The sequence below is a fragment of the Helobdella robusta genome (genome assembly GCF_000326865.2).
Source record: "Helobdella robusta unplaced genomic scaffold HELROscaffold_30, whole genome shotgun sequence".
Taxonomy (NCBI): Eukaryota; Metazoa; Annelida; class Clitellata; order Rhynchobdellida; family Glossiphoniidae; genus Helobdella; species Helobdella robusta.
Genome location: NW_008704502.1, coordinates 308,896 through 328,114, shown reverse-complemented (window position 1 = coordinate 328,114; position 19,219 = coordinate 308,896). Strand labels below are relative to the sequence as shown.

The following is a 19,219-nucleotide window of genomic DNA, read 5'->3' as shown; positions in this document are numbered from 1 at the left end:
ATGAACATAAAATCTGTTTAGAACGTTAACAGCGTCCAAACGCAAATAACTAAATAATTTCTCACTGGACGGTGAGAGGTTGTGTGGCGGTGAAGTGTTTGGTCACTTTGTTGCAGTTATACTGTTCAAATGCTAGAGATGCTTCAACCTATCATATTTAAGCCTATGAATGGGGATGCATGCAAATGTGGTAGGTTGATTCTAGACTAGTATCAGAAACTAGAAGTAAGGCGCTATACAAATTGAAAGTTTTTTTTTCTTTAAAATGTGGACTTAAAACTTATGGAAATGCAAAAGATCAACTAAAATTTAGCGCTAGTCACTCACCACAAATCGCATGGCATGTTTGTAGTGCTCTATAACTTAATTATTCATTAATTTTTTTATATCACATTTAATAATTATTGTGTAGACATGTAAAATTAGAATTAAATTATAAGTTGTCTATGGCGAAAAAATAAAATCAGCGTTGTCATTTCATTTATTACTGTTTTTTTAAATTTGCGCGAAGTTAAACCAAAAGCCAGTAAAAAATAACGAATAAATGTTCTTCAACAAAATCATTTTTTCCATTTTTACAGTTGAGGGATCAACGTCAGAAGAAAGACGCCGAAACCTAAAGCGACGATGATGACGGTTGACGATGGATGACGGTTAATTGAACTGCTGGAAACTCTATAGCTAGATCTCATGCTTCTCTCTACAATTTTCCCTCTGCTAACACACTCCTTATTCAAGCAGACCTGTTTTACGAACGCGTATGCGTGTTTCAATTCTATTGAACTATTCCACATTTTGTATTCAATTATTGAATTACGGTAAAGGATTTTCTTTAAAATCAATTATAAAAAAAAAGATCAAACGTCACCTTACTGCGGCCACACCTGGCTCCGTTTTGAACAAAAGCTGGATTGAAGACATCTTCCTTGCTGTAGATTTCTGTGCAAACGCAGCCATTACCGATTAACTGAATGTTGTGCTTTCTTTTATCTTTCAAATGATTCGTCAAGTCACATAGGAGCCTACCACAGAGGACGTCTCTGAATTGATTTGTATGTATCTTATGTAATTCGTTGGTACGATGTTTAAAATTAGTATGATATTTATAGATATAAGATGAAATATAGTATAGGCCTACAGATAATGAATGAAGTTAGTTGCGTTGAATAACGCGTAAAACAACGAGATAACGAGTAAGTTATTTACTTCTGACATTGAAACATTCATTTACATATTCAGTTGAATCATTTATTAAATTCAACAAACTTTTTTAAATTAAGAGAAAATTTCAATTTCTCATATGAAGCTAGAAAATAATTAATATTGTTTATGAACTTCACCAAATCAATTAGGGCAGACGTTTTGAATGGTGATGAAATGAGTATTGACAGTGTGAGATTTTCATCAGCGCAAACGACAGTTGTATGAAATATCATAGAAATAAATTCAATATAAACATAATATGACAAAATTAAATAAAAATTAGAGGATGTAGAACGTATTTAGCTATTTAGTTTAAATTGAATAATTAGTGACAACAATTTTATCGCTGAATTATGTTCACTTTATGTTTGTAATGATATTTTAAAAATCAGTTCTTCTATGTGTTGCCATTATTTTCGCTACACATAAAAAAATTCGCAGAGTTTAAATTTTTTTGAAAAAGTATCAAACTTTTTATTGCAAGCTATAATCTGTTTGGTGCTCAGTACATAATCGCAATGGAAACAACCTACACCATCTTTGTTATATCTGTAACATTGTTCTTCGTCGGCAGATTTCATGCCTTCAACACCCCATAAGCTGTTGCACATCTTATCCCTGGTCTGACATGTGCCATCGTAACAAAAGTGACCTCTCTGTGTCAGATGGTGGTTCGTTACAAGATGAATCAATAAAGAAAGAGTATATAAACATTCTCACGTTTCGTGTTTCATTAAGGTGGCGTGATGGCCTAGTGGTTAAGGTCGCCTGGTGCTATTTCGCAGTAACCGGGTTCGAATATGACAAAAAGATCCCCGCCTATCACATGACTCGTGCGTGATGCGTCGTTTGGCATGTATTCATATGCAATGTTTTTGCGCGCGCTTTGTTGTACCATCTGATCTTTGGAAGAGTGTAAATGACCTTTAGCCTTTTATTAAATAAAAAAATAAAACGGTTTAACTGGCTTAAAATCAGCGAGACGTTGGAACGTTTCAATTTAAAGTTCGTTAAAGTTAAAGTTGTAACTATGTTACGTGAGTTTGGAACATTTCCATCAGAACTGAAATACGGATGTATTGGATGACGTGAAGAGGGTTGGTGGATTAGTAAATGGTTAAATGTACAGATAGACGACTGAATGGTTGAACCTCACAAACTCACAATTAAATGAAAATAAAAACAAAAAATTGCAGAAATGCGAACTAAATTCAAACTTTTTTTTACAGTGGTCCCAAATTGAAATAAAAATTCATTCAATATAAACATTTAGAAAATAAAGCTTTTTATTTAGTGGTCAGAGCAGGAAATTTTGCGTAAAAATCAATGAAATGTCGACAAATCTTTCCGACAACTTGTTGTATTTATGAGCAAAATATATTTAAAATATATACATATAGGTAAATTTTGCTATTTTGATTAGAAATCTTATATATGTGGCCAAACTTTTTCGAAAATTAAAAAAAAAACTAAGAAACTCACTTGGCACATGTATCCGTCTGGCTTGACGAAGTCAGTGCAGAAGTTGGACTGCCCGTCACATACGTCTTCCACGTCACAGTCGTGCTGCGACGGTCTGCACACTTTCTTGGCGGCCTTGAGCTATCATTTAAAAAAATAATTTTTTCATGTTATTCTACTCTGAGATTTTACTTAGAGAACCATTTTTATGAATATAGATCAGGGGTGGGCAAACTTTTTGCTGTGAGAGCGGCATTGAAAACTATTTTGCCTTTGAAGGGCCGCATATGTACCTAAAAAGCAATTTTTTTCGACCAGGGGGTGAATTTTTTTTAAAATTTGTGGTTCTAATGTCTGGCTGAAGGCCTCGCCGACCGCATAAACTCCGATATTTTACTCATAGAACTATTTTCGTGTTCTTGACTATTTATTATTTTTTATTTATTCGTTCAACTTGCTCAAGAATTCAGTAAAAATCTTTTGTTTGCTTTACAACATGTCAACATAATAAAAGGAAGTTTGTAGCAAATTTGATTTTTATAAATTTAATTGCATAAGATAAAAACAACTTGTTATTATTATTTTTTTTTACAAAATAATACTCATTAAATATTTGTTAAATTAAATTATGTAAATAAAAATTTCCAAACGCTATGACATCCGTTCAGGTACGTTGTAAATTGAAAAAATGTTTTTCAATCATCAAAATTTTGTTTTCAATATATTATTAACCAAAAACTTGAATAGTGCAACATGCAGTCAATAGGTAGTACCTACAATGCTTCCAAGGGGGGGAACATATAAATTATTTTGCTATAATCAACCAACTATTTTATAATTAAAAAATATATGTGAAAAAAAATTCATTCAAAAAAATAACCTCTATCTATAACGTTTAATTAATAATAAGATAATTGGTATAATGATAATAATTTTCCTCTAAAGACATAATTTCAAAATGTTCTCACCAGACAGCTGCCTATATCACAGCAAAGTCCAGTTGAGCATTGCGAGCCAGTTGTAAACTTGCATGTTTTTGGATCACAGCACGTATTCGAACACAACTTATGTCCAAATTGTTATATTTGATTTTAAAATAACGGTTGCTCAACGCAATAAAAAAACTAATTCCTATTTGAAGATAAATAAAAGTAATTCTTGATTAAACTTGAAACATCAGTTTTAAAGAATAACTTTTAAGACAAACTATTACATCATTTTTCAATCCCCCACAGTCACAATCTTCCCCTGTTGTCACCAATCCATCTCCACATTCAAACTTGTTGCCCTCAAACTCTGCAGGCTCAAAGAGGCATAAATACCACTCGAAAACATTCTTTAAGACTTCAATTGAACAGGAAGACCAGGTAACTGGAAGCTGATTTTGAAAGCTGAAAGATTTATGAATGAATAATATTACAATTGCAAAATTTTTTATGAGAATGTAAGTTTTTTTAACTCATGTGTAACACTTTTAATTATATCCAACCCACAAAACTCAATAAGAAAACTGAAAACCACTGTAACTGCACACTGGCTCATTAGGAAAGGTTGGAAAAGTTGACGCATTTGAATGAATCGGACAGAATCATGAGGACTGCTGGGAGTATTAAGTCAGAGAAATTTCGTCAAACACAACTAATTAAGGACTGAAAAACAACAGGAGATATATTAAAAGCTTTTAAAGAGCAACCGCTCCCAGTCGTAATTTTTGCCAACAAAAACTTTCCTTCAATTAAAGAGCTATGAAAGCTATCGCAGAATGCAAGGTTAGCATAACTACCTGCAAAAATAACATTGAAAGAATGAACTTGCACACTTGTGAAAGCGTTGTTGCCATTCTTCGTGGAACACTAGCAATTAATAAGTAGGACAACCAACTGACAAGATGGATCCTTTCATCGAACGATTTTGCCAGCCAATTTATACGTGAATGGTAGCGCCACATTCCACAATAACAGCTCTTTTTAGCAACATTTCAACAAGTATAAACAACGAAATGAGAGCTCAACAATTGACCGTGAAATCTAATTACATTTTTTCATTTTGAGCTAGACCAGGTATTTAAATTTTGCATTTTTTAAGATTTGAAGGTCTTGATTTTTGAACTAGCTAGATATTTACAAAACGTGTAAACAATTCATTTGAAACAAATCATATCCACTTGAATTATTAGAAAAAAACATGTTTGAAAATAAGAAAGGTTCCTTGTAAAATCTTTTGCCAACTCACTCAATGGCGTCTTCCATGACGCACGGGTCTTTACTACAGGAGCAGTCTGGATAACTATTGTCGTGCCGCAAACTCAAGACGTGTCCAAGTTCGTGAGTGAGAGTGGCTGACGACGTGATGTCATATGGACTGAACTGTTGTTACAAAGATTAAAAAATTCTTTTTGATTATATTGCCAGCAAGCAAATAACGTTACATTTATTGTAGGACTATTTGGACAACTGTTCAAAAGCTAATTTAGATATCTAATTAAAATGCACAAACTCATGTAAAAAAACATTCATCCCAAATCGTCGCTTTTAAACAACCTTGACCCACAGGGCAGCATTCGGCTTGCACATTGAGCCAGTTGCAGCGTAGCCAAGACTCGGACCCATATCTTTATTTCTACAAAAGTATTTCACCAAATAATGATGGTAGTCACTAACACCCATAAATTTTTTATCATCCATACTCTTATCAAAATTAGCACCTATTTTGACCTTACAAAATTTATAAAAGACTTTTGGTATAAAAAAACAAGTGAATAATTTTACCGGAACTCCAAAAAGTACTAACATGACTATGACGCTGGCGTCGTGATTCACAGCTGTCGGCCTGACGTTTGTGTCTTGGTAATCTATCCAAAAGCTAATGAATTCCTTTCCATCGGAGCTTATATCGAATTTCGGCGCACTCCAGATATCAATTCCAACGACACTTATAAATATGTCCTGATCTTGAAAGAACTGCAAAAATAGATCATAATTTTTTATTCTTTTAGATCGGCAATTTAAATTTTTTATATTCCTGATCGTACCACTGAAGCACCATTAATGACCAAGAGAAGTCTTTCGGTTGCATTGTTTTCATCTTTTCCACTGTCTTCATACTTTATTGGGAAAAAATAATTTAGAATTTAGAATAGACGTTGAGATGCTATAATAGCTACAAATTTACACGTTTTTTTATCGAATTAATCGTAAATATTTTTCTATAAAGTTTGAATGGCGTCCATTTTCTACCAGTTGATTGGATATGTCTTGCTCTATTGTAATTTCACTTGAGTAAGGAACACCCGATGGTTTACAGATTTTCAACATTTTAGCCAGCCATTTATATTGTGGCTTCAATTAGGTGTATGGTAGGGTGTATATTAACCTGTTAACTTGTGATGATTTTAAATTTTTTGGCAAATGTTTCGATTTTGTTTTATTTAAAGTTTTATTTATGATTTATCTCCCCATTAGACGTCGTAATTTTAAAAATAACAATTTTGTCACATTATAGAAAAAACTGAATGACATAAACAAAAGTACGTCAAAAAATATTTCACCTGAGTGAAGTCAATGGTGAAGAAGGTTTTAATGATGCGGACCCTTCTGTCAAATTCGACACTCTTCTTTTCGACCTTCGAACAATTTTCAAAATTATTATACTTAATCATTGTAGTGATCGTGGGTTAATTAGTCATACTATTCATAATAATAATAATAATACAATAATAATAATAATTACAGTAATAATAATAATAGTAATAATAATAATAGTAATAATAATAATAATAATAATAATAATAATAATAATAATGGGAAATATAAAGTCAATTATCATGAACATACAAAATGTTTATAGTCATCCAAGCTCATCATTTACATGCGAGTACAAGGATGATAAAAAAAGGAAATAAAAATTGTTCACGTATTATCCGATAATAATAATAATAATAATAATAATAATAATAACAGTAATAATAATAATTATTTACCCGTTTTTTCGAAACGTTCAAGCTGGGAAACAAGTTGTTGTTTCTGTCAAATATTCCAATAGTTTCGTTTCCCATGCCTGCATTGAAAAATAAAATTACTCAGTAGGAAATATGAAAAAAAAAATAACGAGAATGATACTGCAGATGAATAGTAGTAGATTTTTTAGTAGTAGAAATATTAGTAGTAGAAATTAGTAGTAGAAATTGATAACATCGTTAATTTGTCAAAATTTTGACTAGAAAGTTTCAATTTGAAATAAAATTTGGTGACTGCTGGTACCGCGCAGTTATGTTGCGGGGACCAATTTAAAGTTTTGATGGCGAAACGGGAGAGGGGCCATGAAATTCACCAAATGAGGCTAAAATTAAAATTAACCCTCATCAATACAAGCTAAACATCAGCTAAACAACGCGAGCAAATAATGAATTTAGTTACTTGGTGGCTAAAATTTGAAATAAACTGTCTACGCATTTGTAAAAATTATTTCTGTAACTAACCACAGTAAAACTTCACATCCTTTGGGATCTTCAGTACGTCAACAATGGAGAACGTATCTTTGTCGGAGGAAATTACATTGTAGAGCCCGTTGTTCAAATTGAAAAATCCACTAATTTTTGATTAACAATAGATAAACAAATATTATAAAGAATAATTTTAAATTATTCTTGATTGGTATCAAATTTTTTTTTCCGCATAAACATAACACGACAAAGGGCGGTTCGATGGTGTTGCGGTAAAGTGCCTGGCTTTTCTTTGGCAGTGACCGCATTCGATAGCAGAGATCCCGGCCTGCCACGTGCAAGGTGTGTGTGTGATGCGTTGTTTCACATGCACTGTGTGTGTGTTTGTTGTTGATGCCACTGAAAAATATTGAAAAAAGATTTGTAATAATTAAGTAAATACCAAAAATTAAATTACTCCCAAATAAAGAAAATTCCTAAATTTTTGTCCCAAAAATTCAAGACTAGTAAAAGTATGATATATTACGCGAGAAAGCGTTAACGTAGTACCAAAACTATTCAAGTTAAGTAAAATGAGAATACCTAAATTCACCTGAAAATATCTAAAAATTGGTAATACACCAAATGTACCGTATAGTTCTGCAGACGGCCAGGACGACTTTCAAGCTGGAGTTTCCGTTCACGTACCCCTGGTAGTAGCATCTGCTTGGCTGGAATGGTGTTGCCGCGTGGAGTTTGTCGGATGGAATTTGGGATTAATTCACGAGAGTGTATGTGTTTACTTAAAGCACTTAATTGTGTGTGATTAAGTGTATGGAAAAATCATGGTTAAAATTTGTTTCTCAGATTAACATGAAACTCATAAATGGTTGTTTGTTGGTCGTGAGTTTGTCCTAATCGTAAAAAAAGATTTAATTTTTTTAGTTTTTTTTAGGAAATATTCAATTAAATTATTAGTCATTTTTTTTATTGTTTTTGATCACTGTTGGACACAATCACTCATGTTGACAAACTGTTGCTGAATTTTTTTTTAATTTTCGTTAATCTGAATCAACATAGAAAACTATACTAAAGTAAGTTTTCTCATTTCAACAATCGAAAATAAAATATAATTTTAACAATTTATTAAAATTTTTTAAATTAATATCAAAATTAACAAAAAACGAAAATTAAAAAATATAGATTTATAAGCCAACTTTTTCATTGACTTTTTCACGAACGCCGTTTTCCCCGACAACATGCAATTCAAAGTTTTTCGAAATCAACTCTCTAAAATAAACAAGTAAATATTTTTTTTTAAAAAGATTTAAATGTAAATTATCATAAGTTACATTTTTAAGATATAGGCGTGGAGATAAATAACTAAAAAACAAATAAATAAAAAACTGGAAAGTTTAAGAAAATGATTTTTAAGATCCTTGATTGACTTAATCATTTTGGATCCGTAATTTATTTTAGTGATTATTATTTTATTTATTTCATTATTATTTAGAGTTGCAAAAATTAAAAAAAACTATTCAAACTATAGACTATATAGCAGGGGTGAGCAAACTATGGCCCACGGCCCACGTGAAGCTATTTTATGCGGCCCTGTTCGCCCCAAAAACTGGTCTTCAGCCAGACATTATGACCAAAAAAAGAAAAAAAACTACAAATCTTAAAAAATTTTCCCCTGGTTCAAAAAAAATTTGCTATTTAAGTAAATATGCGGAACTTTAAAGTGAAATGGTTCTCAATGCGGCCCACAGCAAAAAGTTAGCCCACCCCTGAACTATTTAGTATCAAAAATGTTGCAATTTTCTAAAATAGCATTTTATTGCGTTCACTATGAACATTTAACAATAATGTAAATTAACGCAATCCCACAAAATCTCTTAACATCGTTGTCAAGTGTTTTAAACAGACTTTTTAAAATATGCAATCACAAAGTATTGTAAATTGATGAATGCTCGCTGAAGTAACATAACATGTAATTAGCGGAAAAATTACTAAAACTTATAAAATTCCCAAAATGGTACTGTCCGGTCGAACTCACTTATTCACTTGTAGATGGAATTCGCAAAAAGTTGAGGAAGAATTTCTGAGTTGCATTTTAAATGAAGTCAAATTCTAAGTAGAAATATTTTAATTAATAATATTTTTTAATTATTAATTCCGAAATTATATTTGTAGTTATTAATTTACCGCAATGCTGGGAAAATCAATTTCTCGATGCTGTTCGTCAAAATAAGACACGTTGTATTGCAAATGGCTGGTGTTTTCTGAAATGAAAATATATTTAGGTATTAGAAATGGCATTATTTGAGATAAATAAAAATACAAGTATGAAATAAATAAGCAGTTCAATATTTATATAAATGATAATTTAATGATTATTTTGCAAAATTTAATATTGAAATAACTTATTAGTAAGAAAAACAAGAGTAGCTTAATTCTGTTCATGTTGTTTTCTTTGAAGAATAAATAAATGACGTAAAACAACATTTCTGATATACTAAAAAACTATCAGTTTAAATTATTTTAGTTTTGTTTAATTTCATATTTTTTTAATATAACATCTGTCATTAGAAAGAACTGGAAAGAGTTTTTTAAAAATCTTCTTGTCGGCAATTTTGAGAAGTTCTTCATTGAGTTATAACGTGAATGAAAACTGGTTAAACATCATCACCATTGCTGGTGGTGGGTAGAATTAAACGAGAACTGAATATGTGAACATGTTAAGTAAGCTTGTTTGACTATTAGAAGTAGTGGCGGATCTAGGGGAGTGGGTGGGCCGGGAGGGGGCCATAAGGTCAGTAGCCTAATTTTCAACACACTAACGGACATTTGGTGAAATTTATGTTATATGTTATTCATCCAACAATCAATTCCTGCTTTAAAATTCCTAAAGCTAATGTTTATGATTCACACAATACAAGTTATCTGTCTGTAGTAACATTAAAGCCACTTTGAAAATATGACTGCACCAATGACATGACGACACGTGACATGATATATATTATATAATATTATATTATATTATATATTATTATTATTATATATATTATAGTTTATGAGTTTTAATATAAGTGAGATGGATTCTACGCAACATTAGCTTACAATATGGCCGGCCAACCAGCGGTGCAAAACGAAATTAAGACAATAGGGTAGAGTAAAATAAAATTTTAAAACGGAAATTAATTTTTTTTAATTAAATTAGAAAAATTTCGAGAATAAAGTAGATTAATGGTACCTAGTATTAATTTAATTGTAATATATTTAAATGAAACGAAAGTAATTATTTTCTAATAATAAATATAAATTTTGGGTAAATATGAAGTGCTTTATTGTTTGTTTTGTGGTGATCACCTCATCATCATCATCATCAGCTGTCAACTCGTTGGCTTCAGCAGTTGATAAGAAGTATGAAATGGTAGGAGAGACAATCCCATGTGTTTTGTTTCCGATCCTACCACAGTACTAACCAACGTGCGATCCTTACTGGAATGTTCTGCCAAATGTTCTCATTATGTTTCTCCCACTGATGGTAACATCACTTGCAACGCATTCAACTACGTATCCAACAATGCTACTCATCCAGCTAAATATTGCCAACTGTTTCATTTCACTTGCGAGGTTCATTACAAGATTGTTCTGAACAAGTCTCACTGCCGATCATATGAGGTGAACTATTCTTGAATAAAGTGAATTATTTCATTCAATTGAATTAATTTATCTTCTTTTTTCAATATTTTGGATGAAGGACATTGCAGCCAGACAAGAATTAGGTCGGTTTTATATTTTTTAATATTGTCTATCAAACATTTACAAATAGTTAAATTTCTGCAGCTGGTTACAAGAATAAAAATCATACCCTTGGTAAGTTGTAACAATGGTAGTACATCAAAAGTAATTGACATTCAAAATTTAAATTGAAATAACTAATATTATAATCTTTTTATGATGACAATCTTCATAAAGATAACATTACCGTTTTTACTCTGAGCAAATCCTGCAACTTTCCATTGGCCTTCAACGGTGGATTGTTCTACTCTTGTTCCAACTCACTATCTGGCATCAACAATCCTTGTGCTCTCTACATGTGTCTCACTGGTAAGAGGCAGTTGTCCGTCTGTCTTGATCCTCAAGGTTTTACGTTATAATTTGATATCCAAACAGTGACGTAGTCTGAAATTTTGGTAAAGGGTTTGGGGGTTGGGATGTTTTAGAAAGAAATTGACGGCCGTTTTTGATTTATTCCATTTTTTTTATTTCTTTATTAAAATATGTGCAATTTTTCTAGAGTTTCAAAATATTGCTGATTTTTAAGAAGCTGACGCAATTTCAAGCCAACAGTCATGAAATTTACGCGTATATTCTTTTGAATTCATTCATAACTCTTTCGAAAGTCTCTTGCCCTACGTCTCTGTATTCTATTGGCAATTTTGTATAATTCTCGTTTTATGTTACGTGAAAATGTTTTTGCAAACAGTTTTTTTAATTCATGAAATTAATATCTTTTCTCATATCATGAAAATATCTGAAATCAAAACAGCTTACAGTGCAGTCAATGAGACAATTTTGTTGGACATTCCAACGTTTGCTAGTTCAACTCCTGTCACGTCCGTCAATGGATGGATTGTCATTCAGCAGAGAGTTGACAGTTCGCAAAGTTTCAACCAACTCTGGAATGCCTACACAGTAATTTAATGTGTTCATTTTATTAACATTTTCAAATTATATTTTAAAAATCTGCAGTCAGGTTTCGGCATTTACGATAAAAATTTTTGGTTGGGCCTGGAGAAGATGCACCAATTAACGACATCGGCTGATTACAGGTTGCAGTTCCAATTTCTTGCCAATGGCGTTTGGTACTCTGATGAGTATGAACATTTTCGAGTTTGCATTTGCATTATAATGTCTCATTCGCTGTTCATGCTGAATCAAATTTTTTTGAGCTCGCTCATGTCATAAACCTTGAAAAATTAATTTTAACGTTTAAATATTTTTAATTCAAAATAATTTTCCTAAATTTTTATTTCATATCTGCATGCAATTAAACTTTTTTGCCACTTCAAAAAAAAACCAGTTCAAACATACTGAAAGCAATTGCCAGCACACACCATACGCACGAGGCTTTGATATTATCTGATACCATTTGATATCATTTTATATCATTCGGTCTTTTGATATCATTTATAGAAGAAAATTTCGAACCAGGTCAGCGTGTAAATTAAGTAACTCAGGTTACAATTATCGCATTATATTACATTTAAAATTTTTCCAGATTGGTTCAGCACTTGAAAAATACGTTTCTGGGTACATTGGATTCAACTGCGACATTCTGAACAGCGAGGATCGCAACAGCGTCCACAACGGCATAAAGTTCTCAACGTCTGATCAAGTGAACACTCCATCTGGATACAATTATGGGTACACTAAATCTTCAGGGAACTGGTTCAATTATTTTTACTACCAGAATTTGAATGGAGTCTACGGCATAACACTCAATTATTATGTCTTGGTTAAGAAAAAGTTTTTAGATGTTTCATCTTGCAGGATGATGATCAAACTCAGCAATTGAGAGCACCGGACTTTTTTAAATATTTGCGACGATAATGTCTAATACGGACTGAACGCTATATGTAAATTTTTATATGTAACAAAACAGCAAACATTATCTTCTCTGTAACCATTTTTAAATAGCAATTATTCCTCTAAAGTTGGCAACGTTTGGTTTTAACTGTAAATACTATTCAAATAAAGATATTCAAACTCAGAACTTTTATAAAAACTTTTTATTCACTTTTAACACTGCTTTACATTCACAATTTAATTATATAAAGAAATTTGTTCGAGTAATAATATTACGTATTGTTCTAACTTTGCTTGCACGTTTTCAAGTGTAAACTATATTTTTTAATCAATAAAATTCCTATTAATAACTCATCTTCCCAAATGAGTAGACAATTATAGAAACTGGTCAGCTGCAGTAAGAAAAGTTAATATATTTTAAATTTATTAAATTGATGTTACTAAAGAATATAGATTGAAATAGGTTATTAAGCATATTTCAAACAATAACCTTATTTAAAAAATATGAAACTTCATATACAATTAATGTTTAGATTATAAAAGCAAAAAATAATATCTTCAATGTAATTATCTTGATATGTCGATAGAATAATAGGAGTGAATCAATCATTTTAAAGATTCTTACAGCTTGCGCTTAATCATCATTCTGCAGAAAATAATTTTAGATGACGCATAGGTGAACTGATTTGAACCGAAAATGTCGTTCACATGCTGGTAGCCACAGTCATTGAACCAATTCCCAGATGAATAGACCACAGCACAATTTCTAATGTCTGTTAGATCGTTGTCCTGGTCAGGAGTTGAGAACTTCATGCCATTTTGGACCAAATTGCTAACTGACGGACAGTTCAAAATGTCTCTCTTATCTCCACTGTATCCAGAAACGTTGAGAGAATACTTTTCAACCTCTGAATTAATCTTTTTTTTGTAAGATTTGTCTATTTATTGATTAGATTTGTCAAATTATAGATCAAATTTCATAAACAATTTTTTTAGAAACATTGAGACCGTATATTAATTTTAAAATTGAAAAATTAAAAATGATTAAAATTGATATGGTACGTAGGCTCAAAAGACGTCAAATTAAATTTTCAAACTGGAAACACAAATTAATTATCGTGAACAGCATATTTGAACATCGTTAGACTAACGAATTAAGCATTATCATTTTTGTTTTAAAATATTTATTTTCAATTGTACTTAAAAATTTACACGTTAGCTAAAGACCAACCATGAAATGATCATATTCATCAGAGTACCAAGAACCATTGAGAAAAACTTCAAATCTCAACCTGTAATGAGCCGACGTGGCTAATTGGTGCATCTTCTCCAAGCCCAACCAGAAGTTTTGATAGTAAGTACCAAAACCTGACTGCAAAATTGTTCAAACTTTAGGCAAATGTTAGGCGGAAAATTATGTTTACGTGTTTACCTTGTAAGCGGTCCAACTTTGGTTGAAATTTTCCGAGCCATCAATCCTCTGCTGAATGACAATCCATCCATTAACAGACGTAACAGGAGTTGAGTTAGCAAACGTTGGAATGTTCAACAGAAGTGTTTTGTTGACACCATCATAGGCTGAGCCAAATATATAACACTGAAAGCTAAATGTCTTTGAACCAATTCAACAAAGATAGATATGTTTTAAACACATAATAAGCAGCAAAAATAGTATTTAATTTCAAAAACAGTGAAATTGAATGCCGTCAAACTTTGCGGATCAAGACAGATGGACAACTGCCTGCTACCAGTGAGACACATGTAGAGAGCACAAGGATTGCTGATGCCAGGTAGTGAGTTGGAACAAGAGTAGAATAATCCACCGTTGAGGGTGAATGGAAAGTTGCAGGATTTGCTTAAGGTCGTGGTATAATTAAGAGCTTTACAAAAAAAAATTTTGATACATCCGAATATATGGCCATAAGAATTCACAATTAATGGCAAACAAAACTTAGAATTAAAACTGCTAAATTGATTTAAAAAATCGGGAAATGTAAAGTTGATTTAATTTAAAAATGTAGAAAATATTCAACTAACATAGTGCTTCTTTGACCGCAACCTCCTGCAAAAAATCAAATATAAGTGGATGACAAGTAATGAAGTTAGAAAAACCTGCAAACAAAACTATACAAACTGACCAAATATCCTGTGCAGTGAGTTCTGTTTAGATCAATTTTACATTGAGTATCGCCAATGGACTGAAACAGTTGGCAATATTTGGCTGGATGACTAGCATTGTTGGATATGTAGTTGAATGCGTTGCAAGTGATTCTATCATCAGTGGGAGAAACATAATGAGAACATTTGGTAGAACATTCCAGTAGGGATCGTATGTTGGTCAGTACTGCGGTAGGTTCGGAAGCGAAACACATGGGATTGTCTGGCCCTCCTATCATTCCATACTTCTTACCGGCCGCTGATGCTTGCAGCTCGATTAGAAATACAAATAAAACTAACCGCATGTTGAAATCAACTTTTTCTAAGCTATATTAACAAATAATTTTGCTTAATTTCAATATATTGCATTCCAATAACTTTCAAAATTCCGTACGTGTTTGTATAATTAACTTTAAAACTAGCTTTACATACGTGCTATTGACATTGTTATTCGACAACCTAATTTATGATCATTGATCCATTGCATGGCTTCAATGAATAATTAAAAGTCAGTCCTTTTGAAACGTTTCAAACAGAGTAGTCGTTTCTGTGTAGTTCACCAGTAAATTGTTCTTTTTGGAATATTCACATCGACATATGCAAAACAACTGCATCAGAAAACAAATTTTAAAAACAGTTTCTTAGAAACATTGAAACCACAAATTACATTTTTCAATTTGAAAAAAATAATTTTCATGTAATGAAACAGCCATTTTAGTGTATCAACTTAATTATATGATATTGAAACATTCGAAAATTTAAAATTAATTCAAAACAATAGGGCATTCTACCAGCAATTATGTCGTTATTGTCTTTTAATTGTATTCATCCTGGAGTTATTTATTTAAAGCGTCGTTGTCCACAGATCGATCGGGGGGCAATTAAACTGTCTGTCGATGTTCTCTAATTTGGAAGAAGATTAAGTTCTAATGTTCAGTTCGGTTTTGCTATCATTATTTGCTACTATTCTTTACAATCTTTTTATTCTTATTTCACTTTTAATCTTTGTCTTAACTTATCCAACTGGTGAGGTCAGTTTTGAGGTACAGGTTCAACAGCGGAACTAGTAAGAATAGCGTCAATAGTGATACTTACCGCAGACTTCAATCGACAACTCACTCTGCAATCCCCTTTTTGGTAATATGGATTATACTGGATCAGAAAAACATCATTAAACGAACGTCAAAAATTCTCATTCTACAAACTTGCCATCATTCAAAAGTTTAAAAATTATCTCATTTATTACGTAAAGCAGGGTCAATATAATGTTTATCATTTAATTATTGAATTTCACATGAGTTTGTTTCGTTCTAAAATTATTTAAAAAGCAAAATTGCACAAGATATACAATTAAAAATGTGTAGTTGATATAAGTTTTAGGCTAAAGATTGTTAATACTATTTAACATTTCTACGAGAATTTTAAAAGCATAGGTTGAAATATTGGAAAAAATTTAAATCATCTAAAATGTTAAATATTTAACAAATAGTTCTTCATAAGTTATGAATAATCAGTATAAATAGAGTATCGTTACGTATCGTATCGTTACGTATCGTATCGTTACTTAATGTATCGTATCGCAGAATTCGTCCAGTGCCCCTCATGGCTTAACTTCAGACGCGGTCGTCAAGGGTTGGGTTTGATCATCATCCTGCAGGCAGTGACATTAGGAGCAACATAATATAAATGAGTGGTACCATACTCGCCATTTAAGTTTTGATGGTCACATTGGTTGAACCAGTTTCCTGATATATAAACCGAAGCACAACTAGCTGATGGCAATTGATCGTTATCCTGATCTGGAGTTGAAAACATCATTCCGTTGTGGAGGTCCGAAACATCCCACTTATCACCGATGTAACCGGATACGTGGAAGGAATATTTTTGAGTTTCTGATTTGATCTTGGTTTTATAAACGAATTGAATTTATGAAAATTCAGTAAAAATGAAGTGAAATATTACATAAATTTATCAGATAAACAAAAATAGAATTACAAACAAATTAAAAAATTATATTACAAATTAGATGTTTATTACTTTTCTCATATAAATTTTATAAATAATGTTATTTAAAAAGAATTTATTTTGGTAAATTACAAACCGTGAAATGATCATATTCATCAGAGTACCAAACACCATTGATGAGAACTTCAAATCTCAACCTGTAATCAGCCGATGTCGTCAGTTGGTGCATCTTCTCCAAGCCCAGCCAGAAGTTTTTGTCGTAAACACCAAAACCTGACTGCAAAATTGCATAAATACTAGTAAATGCAAAACACAAGTCATTCCAAATCTTGTAATTTCTAAATCCCGACTAAAAATTGCATAATTTTTATAACAATGTAATAATATTTAATATAAAAATACTTTGTATTCATCCCAAAGTTGATTGAAACTTTGCGAGCCATCAACTCTCTGCTGAATGACAATCCATCCATTGACAGACGTGACAGGAGTTGCATTTGGGAACGTTGGGATGTTCAACTGAATAGTTTGGTTGACGCCGAAGAATTCTATACAGGTGATAGTTTTTAATGTCATAAAGCAAATATGATTGAAATAATGTTTTCATATGGAGCACCGTATGAAAATGTTTTTTCTGAATGATTAATGAACACGTTCGACTTTTTTAGCATTTCTAACATTGTTTCCTGTGCTTGTTTGTTATTTAGAATTTTTTTTAACTTCATCTTCGTAAAATAAAGTTATAAATAAAAATATACATATTTACTTAAATAAACATGAAACAAACAGCAGTTTCAATACTCTCAATATATACACGACTTGCTTGCTATTTAAATCCAACAAGGTTTTCTAGTATATATTCAGTAGTAAAACATGTTTCTATCAAGTTTATGAAAGAGAAAAATTATCAATGACCAAACCCTGAGGGTCGAGACAGATGGACAACTGCCTGTTAGCAGTGAGACACATGTAGAGAGCACAAGGATTGCTGATGCCAGGTAGTGAGTTGGAACAAGAGTAGAACAATCCACCGTTGAAGGTGAATGGGAAGTTGCAGGATTTGCTCAGAGTCGTAGGGTAATTAAGAGCTGTGCAAAAAAAAACTATCATTTAACTCACAGCAAATTTGCTTTTTTGTGAATTTTGTTTGATTAGTTTTTTTTATTTTTATTTAACAGCATGAAAAATAAATTTATAATTTTGAACTTCTTGGCTTCCAGAATTACTTGACGTCAGTGAATAAACATATTAAATTAAATTATTTTTCATGTTTTTAATTCAAATAATATTAACTTTTGAAACATTAAAATAGAAAAAAATTAAATTCTACTAACAAAGCGGAGTGATAAAGCCAACATCCTAGATTCGAAACGTAGCATTAATTTATTTCAAATATTTGGTATAGATCAGAATGGAGTTGCATTTATGGATATATAAAAATAAACGAACCTTGTAAGCTTTACAGTTTGTTAGATTCAAAATGATCTTGTAATGAACATCGCAAGTGAAATGAAATAGTTGGCAATATTTAGCTGGATGACTAGCATTGTTGGATATGTAGTTAAATGCGTTGCAAGTGATTCTATCATCAGTGGGAGAAACATAATGAGAACATTTGGTAGAACATTCCAGTAGGGATCGTATATTGGTTAGGACTGTGGTAGGTTCGGAAACAAAACACATGGAGTTGTCTGGTTCTCCTATCATTCCATACTTCTTGTCAACTGCTGAAGCCAACGAGTTGACAGATGATGACAAAAAAGTGACGAACAACAAGGTTGAGATCAGCCACATTGTCGAATGTTCAATTATTCTCTCTTTAATAGTTGTGTATTTTTAATATCTGTTTTTAAAATATAAATTTTATACTATGGTATTAATTTAATTGTTTTTACATCAATATGAGATGGAGATTTATATTCAGAAATAATTTTAAATTTTATAATTGTGTATACCAGCAGATATTGCGTTGTTTATAAATCTCTCTTCATAGCACAGAATTATTGATTTTACCGAACGTCAGTGAAATAAATTATTTTTTGTTCACATTCAACAATAAAATGTTGGCCAGGACAAAGTAAGCCGGGGGAACTAACTGATTTATGCTGCTCTTTTTGTTGTTGTGTGTTTTGTTTTGGGTACAATGAAAAAATTATACATTCTTATTGTTCAGAACGCATCGATTTATTTATAAAAACTTGCTTTCTTCAGGTTCATTAAAAATGTTTTTAAATAATTCCATGATGGGATTTGTTAAAAATATCTAAAAAATATTTTCAACTTTTTTTTTTCGAATGCCATTCGTTATTGTTTTGTTTCAGTTGTGGTAAAATATATACAGAAAAAATCAAAAAATTTGTTTTTACATAATTTCATGAATGTTATTTTAAGAAACAGTGACTTCACTCAAAATCATTC

General features: G+C 31.5%; 5 protein-coding genes across 5 annotated transcripts; 1 reads left to right on the top strand and 4 right to left on the bottom strand.

Moving 5' to 3' along the window:
• Positions 1–2,685: 2,685 nt before the first annotated feature.
• HELRODRAFT_137559 (hypothetical protein) lies at positions 2,686–3,937 on the bottom strand (the record flags this gene model as incomplete). The annotated part of the gene is made up of 3 exons (XM_009021924.1): positions 2,686–2,805; positions 3,633–3,728; positions 3,878–3,937. Coding segments are annotated over 3 exons (276 nt in total), but the record flags the coding sequence as incomplete, so codon positions are not given.
• Positions 3,938–4,892: 955 nt separating this feature from the next.
• HELRODRAFT_174473 (hypothetical protein) lies at positions 4,893–9,196 on the bottom strand (the record flags this gene model as incomplete). Its single annotated transcript, XM_009021923.1, has 12 exons — positions 4,893–5,030; positions 5,205–5,378; positions 5,433–5,624; positions 5,696–5,767; positions 5,901–6,002; positions 6,212–6,286; positions 6,644–6,720; positions 7,142–7,251; positions 7,344–7,433; positions 7,736–7,815; positions 8,302–8,374; positions 9,141–9,196. The coding sequence occupies 12 exons, from the start codon at positions 9,194–9,196 to the stop codon at positions 4,893–4,895; spliced, it is 1,239 nt and encodes a 412-aa protein (XP_009020171.1).
• A 2,523-nt stretch (positions 9,197–11,719) lies between these two features.
• Positions 11,720–12,590, top strand: HELRODRAFT_144672 (hypothetical protein; the record flags this gene model as incomplete). Its single annotated transcript, XM_009021922.1, has 3 exons — positions 11,720–11,785; positions 11,843–11,983; positions 12,372–12,590. Coding segments are annotated over 3 exons (426 nt in total), but the record flags the coding sequence as incomplete, so codon positions are not given.
• A 710-nt stretch (positions 12,591–13,300) lies between these two features.
• Positions 13,301–15,141, bottom strand: HELRODRAFT_174471 (hypothetical protein; the record flags this gene model as incomplete). The annotated part of the gene is made up of 6 exons (XM_009021921.1): positions 13,301–13,597; positions 13,911–14,051; positions 14,112–14,257; positions 14,392–14,559; positions 14,717–14,741; positions 14,818–15,141. The coding sequence occupies 6 exons, from the start codon at positions 15,139–15,141 to the stop codon at positions 13,301–13,303; spliced, it is 1,101 nt and encodes a 366-aa protein (XP_009020169.1).
• A 1,387-nt stretch (positions 15,142–16,528) lies between these two features.
• HELRODRAFT_144735 (hypothetical protein) lies at positions 16,529–17,269 on the bottom strand (the record flags this gene model as incomplete). Its single annotated transcript, XM_009021920.1, has 3 exons — positions 16,529–16,738; positions 16,938–17,078; positions 17,204–17,269. Coding segments are annotated over 3 exons (417 nt in total), but the record flags the coding sequence as incomplete, so codon positions are not given.
• Between the last annotated feature and the right edge of the window lie 1,950 nt (positions 17,270–19,219).